Raw genomic sequence first — 5,989 nt, 5'->3', positions numbered from 1 at the left:
GAGTGGAGACCCAAAGCCCATTTGTGGGCAACTGGACACCTCCTTACAGAAGGATCACAGGGAGGAGACGAGCCAGTCAGGGTGCAATGTAGCAAGAGGAAACATACAACTTTCCTCTAGTTCCTAAATGCTTCCTCTACCCCCACTATCATGATTCCAATTCTACCTTACAAATCTGGCTAGACTAGAGGATGTATGTTTGTACAGATAGGAACTGGAAACACAGGGAATCCAGGAGAGATGATCCCTTCAAGACCAGTGGTGAAAGTGGCGATACTGGGAGGGTGGAGGGAAGGTGGGGGGGAAAGGGGAACCGATTACAAGAATCTTACATATAACTTCCTCCCTGGGGTATGGACAACAGAAAAGTGGGTGAAGGGAGATGTCGGACAGTGTAAGATATGACAAAATAATAATAATTTATAAATTATCAAGGATTCATGAGGGATGGGGGAGCAGGGAGATAGGGGGAAAATGAGGAGCTATCAAGGGCTCAAGTAGAAAGCAAATGTTTTGAGAATGATGATGGCACCAAATGCACAAATGTGCTTGACACAATAGATGTATGGATGGATTGTGATAAGAGTTATATGAGCCCCCAATAAAATAATATCTAAAACTTCTAGATTCTAGTGGGGAGACAGTCATAAAGGTCAATGGACAGACCTGGAATTATATATATATTTTAGGGGGGTGCTAGTTATTTTTTTTCTCTTTATAGTCAATCTTTTGTTTTGTCTCCATTATTGTTGGTTTGCCTACCTGTATAAGATAGGCATGGGTAGCAAGCCCGAGGAGAAAGCATGGTCCCAAAGGGACTTGGAGGGAGGAGAAGTTGGGGGAAGGAAGAAGTGAGCAAACAGGACCATAGATAGGTGTGTTAGACAGGGTTCTCTAGAGAGACAAAACCAGATTGCAATTAATTTTCTCTATATATTTATAAAGATAGATATATAACACAAGAAATGAACTGTTAAATTATATACAGATAGATAGATAATACAAGAAATGAACAGTTAAATTATAAATCAGTACAAATGGCTCAGTGCAACTCACTCCCGTGAGAGAGTTGTGAGACACTAGCAGTCCTTTAAGTCTTGAGGGCCGCCAGTTCTTCCTCTGTAGAGAGAGCTGGGCTATATATACCCAGGCAGCAAACAGCAAAGCAGGTCACCAACTGTTACCAACTGTTGGTCCCTAGCTCCAGAGATGTACATGCCAATCGTGTGGGTTAAAAGGGACCTCAACTTTCAGCAACACAGACCACAGGCTAGGCATCCCACAGGTAGTGTAGCCTCTAAATTGAGACACAGAACCAGCAAGGCAGCCGCATACTGGTCCGATGATCAAAGAGCGAGAGACAAGAAAGGCGAGGCTCACCGACCCATTTATCTCTCCGCCCTTCAATTAATCCCACTTGTGTTTATGGGCCAGGCTGGCACAATAAACTAGCTATCTCAATAGGGGAACAACACTGGAATTAAAATTAACAATGAGAAGGACATAGAGATTCCAGGGGTGTTGGAGCAACAGCAATCTAGCTGAGAGAAATTACTAAGAGGCAGAAGAAAGACAAGCATGATGGTGGAGCAGGAGGAAGATAAAAGGAAACAGAGGAAAGATCTAGGAAGCAAAACTGGATAGAGGTATTAACACAGGTGTGTACGTAACATAAATACATTAATTCATAAAAATAGAGGTATTGACATATGTACATATATTTGTATGGCAATACATTGAGGTAGTGGATAGGCTTTGGACCTCTGCTCAAGCCCTGCCTCAATTCATGAATACTTTGTTCTAACAACCTGGCATTCTGTGATGCTCACCCTCCCAGCATAATCACTGAAGAGAAAATGGGTGCATAAGCAGATGTGGTGAAAAAAGCAGATGGTGTCCGGCTATGAAAAGATATTGCATCTGGAGTCTTAGAGGCTTGAAGTTAAACAAGCGGCCATCTAGCAAAAAAGCAACAAACCCACACGGAAGAAGGACACCAGGCTGAGTGATAATGAGTTATTGACAGGATCAGGTAACAGGCATCAGAAGATCCAAAATAAACAAACAAAAAACAAACCATATTGTTGAGAAAGAGGGGGGTCAGAGCAGAGACCCAAAACTCATCTTTAGACAATGGGTCATCCCCTCACAGAAGGGTCACAAGGAAGGGATGAGTCAACCAGGGTGCAGTAGAGCACCGATGAAACACACATTCCTCTGGTTCCTGGAGGCTTCCTCAGCCCCCACTATCATGACCCCAATCCTGCCTTCCACTGCGGGCTAGACCAAGCATGTACACAGGTACAGATAAGACATAAGAGCTCACAACACATGGGATCCAGGAACAGGAATGGAAGTAGCGATACCAGGAGGGTATGGGGAAATGTGGGGAGAGGAGGGAAGAGGAAACCGATCGCGATGATTGACACATAACCACACATACACACACACACACACACACACTCCAGGGGACTAACAACAGAAACTACGGGGGAAGGGAGACAGCAGTTGGTGTAAGATATGAAAATAATAATTTATCAAGGGGTCACGAGGGTGGGGGTGCGAAAAAGAGGAGCTGATACCATGGGCTCAATAGAAAGTAAATGTTTAGAAAATAACGATGGCAACATATGTACAAATATGCTTGATACAATTGATGTATGGATTGTTATAAAAGCTGTAAGAACCCCCAATAATATGATCTTTAAAAAAAAGAATTCTAGATTCTGAAGAAAACATGCAATCATCAGCTGCAAAAATGATCATATTACTTATTTTATTAATCTAATTTAAATACTATTTTTAGATGAAAAAGTTTTAATAGACTCCTTTTTTGTTCTTTAAAACACTCTTTTTCTAAAAAAAACACTATTTTTCTTTTGCTATTTTAAAAGACTTTTATCATGATTTGGGTAAAAGTTTACAGAGCAAAATTAGTTTTCCATTCAATAATTTATATGCATTTAATTTTGTGACATTGACTGTAACTTTTTTAACATTCTCAACTGTTCTGTAGAATAGGGGAAGCTCCTGATCAAAATCTTCTGGTTTATATCTTAAAAACCGCCATCACCACCCCCTAAAGAAATGTTAGCCTTGCAACATCAACCACAAGCTGAAATGCAAAAAATAAGTGAGAACTAAGCAATTTACGGTGTTAAAAATAGAAATGATGCGCAGTAATAATGCTTCTTGGGGTTTCCATATTCAGATCTTTCAGAAGCACTTCAGAAAAATATTGAGGCTGCTAAAATCTTTAGGGAAGATGAGTTTTCCTGAATTTAAGTGCTCCTACAACTTTTAAAGGGTGTGTATTCTGAAAATAAAACACACAAACAATTTACTGCCACCAAGTCAATGCCGTCTCATAATGACCCTACAGGGAAGGTTAGAAGTACCGCTGTGGGCTTCTAAGGCTGTAACTCTTCACATTTTTCCCTCATGTTTTCCCAAGTCCGTCCTAAAGGAAGCTGAGAAAGTTTTGCTTTGGTTTTTAATCTCAGGAATCATTTCTACATTGAATATGTCATGTCTTGGTTAAGACGTGGGACTTTTTATTTCTGCTTTCAGTATAACCATGAGCAAGTTCTCCACCCACCCCAGCCATTTGTAATAAAGTTCTCTGCATTTAGAGTTCATTGTTTTGCAAAGTAAATAGAAGAATGTGGTATTCAAGAACACATTTGAGTTGATCCCTTCATTTATATAATCCTACAATTATGTATAACTTACTGAAATTAAAGTAAACTTTCATCCCATGAGAAAAAAATATAAATATGTACACAAACAGGCTTCATTTCATTAGTGATTAAAATATTCCATGAGGGAATGAAAACTGTATACACACATATACATATATGAAAATGCCTGATTCACTTCTGATTTATTAAATGTACATTAAAACAATTTACACAAATATCTATCGTCCAACATAAAAATGCCAGAGATAAGAAAGAAGTAGTCCCTGCCTTGATTGACCCGCAAAGAGTCCTGGTGGGACAGAGTTAAGATTCAAACCCAGCAGCTGCTCCACAAACACTTACAGCCTTGGAAACCCTCCGGGGCAGTTCTACTCTGTCTGGTAGGGTTGCTATGAGTTAGAACAGACTCCCTGGCAACAGGGTTGCATTTGAGATGTCTTGAGAACTTGACAGTCTACAAGTTCTCGTCTTCCAGGAAGGCAGGCTTATTACCAACTGCGAACGAAAGTTAAGTAGATGTACAATTTGAAATCCAAATGAGGTTCAATCGAGTCTAAAGACAGGAGTGCTCAATTCTACCCAGAAGGGAGGGTGCACTTGCTTGAAGAGTTCGAATGTGTTCTTCCTAGAAAGACGGGTTTTTTTTAAAAAAATGGTTAGTGGATTCGTGGGACTCCAGGTGGGTGACGACTGAAACAGTGCGAGCACTGATTTAGGGTATGCAAAAGCAAGACATGCTCAATTTACCTGCCTAAAGCTCTATATGCCGGAATCTATGGTTTTGAGGTGGAAGGAAGATAGCAAAATATGAGGCAGTTGGTTACATGTTAAAACTAAGGACTTGGAATTTTATCTCCTAAAGAGTCATGCGCTGATCATTTCTTTTTATTATTAGCCAATATTATCTAGATTCTGAGTGGCTAATATGGTCAGTTACTGTGGTCAGTTAAAAATGCTACCATACTTCTTCTTGAGTAGTCTTCTTCCACTCTGACTCCAGGCTGGGCCATATGACCTGCTATGGACAATTGGACAGTAAGAAAGATGAGGCCAACAGAGACTTGAAAGGAATTTCACATCAAGATTTCACTTCCCATGCAACCATCATCATGTGAATAAACGTATTGTAGCTTCCTGGAAACAGGTGACCATATACCCTCATTGCCCCAACTAAAGTCAGCACCACCTCCAGATAAGTGACTGACACCATGCTAGATACCATGACACCATTAATATAAATTCATTAAGAAGGAAACACTGCCCAGTCCTGTGCCATCCTCACAATTGTTTTTACCCTTGAACCCATGATTGAAGACACTGTGTCAATCCAGCGCCTCAAGGGTTTTCCTCTTTCTCGCTGCCCCTCTGCCAAGCATGGTGTCCTTCTCCAGGGACTGGTCTTCTAAGGACAAAGTCTGGCCAGCCTTGCCTCTAAAGAGCACTCTGACCATACTTCTTCCAAGACAGACTTGCTTGTCTTTTTGGAAGTCCATGGTACTTTCCATATTTTTCACCAGCGCCACAACTCAAACACGTTGCTTATTCTTGTCTTCCTTATTCAATGTCCAATTTTCATGCACATGAGGTGACTGAAAATACCATGGTTTGGGTCAGGTGCATCCACAGTTCTACTACCTAAAGGTAACCATTGTAGACTTTTAAAATATCTGCTTCCAATCTTTTTTTTTCGATTGCAAACACCAGATACATTTTTAATACGAGAACATGTACTGCACAACTAAATGTTGAAATCCTTGAGATGAACTTGACGCTGCAACCGCTGCCCTCTTGGGTTTAGGAGTTGTTCCTTCACGGAATCCATGTCTGAATCTGCGGCAGACAATTTTTAGGTGTCTCATTCGACCAGTACCGGTAGTATTTCGTCTTTTAGCCTTGGCACTCCAGTTATACTTTCTCTTGCGCTTGGCTGGGTAGCCACACTTTCCACAGGTCGACTTCTGGAGATGGTAGGCCTTGGAGCCACAGCGGCGGCACAAGGTGTGCGTCTGATTGCGATGCTTTCCGAAGGATGACGTTCCCTTCGTCATCTCGCTTCTGCGGCCGAGACCAAAGAGGCCGGAAGAGAAGGCCGCTTCCAATCTTTTTATCTGCGTAGATCTGTTTTCTAGTCCTATATGGAAAGTTATGCATCTTGCTGTTTAAATGTTATTAAACAAGAATGCTATTCTTCAAAAAATCATGTTTAATACCCATCCAGTAAATGAACTCTAATTTCTTAGCTAGTTGTGAACAATTAGATATATACTGCAATGAACCTTCATAAAGCT

General features: G+C 40.9%; 1 protein-coding gene across 1 annotated transcript; it reads right to left on the bottom strand.

The window, feature by feature from the left end:
* Positions 1 to 5,413: 5,413 nt before the first annotated feature.
* On the bottom strand, positions 5,414 to 5,768 carry LOC142433171 (large ribosomal subunit protein eL37-like). Its single transcript, XM_075538290.1, has one exon. It carries the CDS (start codon positions 5,747 to 5,749, stop codon positions 5,414 to 5,416), a length of 336 nt encoding a protein of 111 aa, XP_075394405.1. The 5' UTR covers positions 5,750 to 5,768.
* Between the last annotated feature and the right edge of the window lie 221 nt (positions 5,769 to 5,989).

This window comes from Tenrec ecaudatus, chromosome X (genome assembly GCF_050624435.1).
Source record: "Tenrec ecaudatus isolate mTenEca1 chromosome X, mTenEca1.hap1, whole genome shotgun sequence".
Lineage (NCBI taxonomy): Eukaryota > Metazoa > Chordata > Mammalia > Afrosoricida > Tenrecidae > Tenrec > Tenrec ecaudatus.
Note: the sequence above shows the minus strand (reverse complement) of the source record. Positions and strands in the feature narration are given on the sequence as shown.

Coding starts and splice junctions, on each gene's coding strand:
- LOC142433171 (XM_075538290.1), bottom strand. CDS start 5,749: ATGACGAAGGGAACGTCATCCTTCGGAAAGCATCGCAATCAGACGCAC.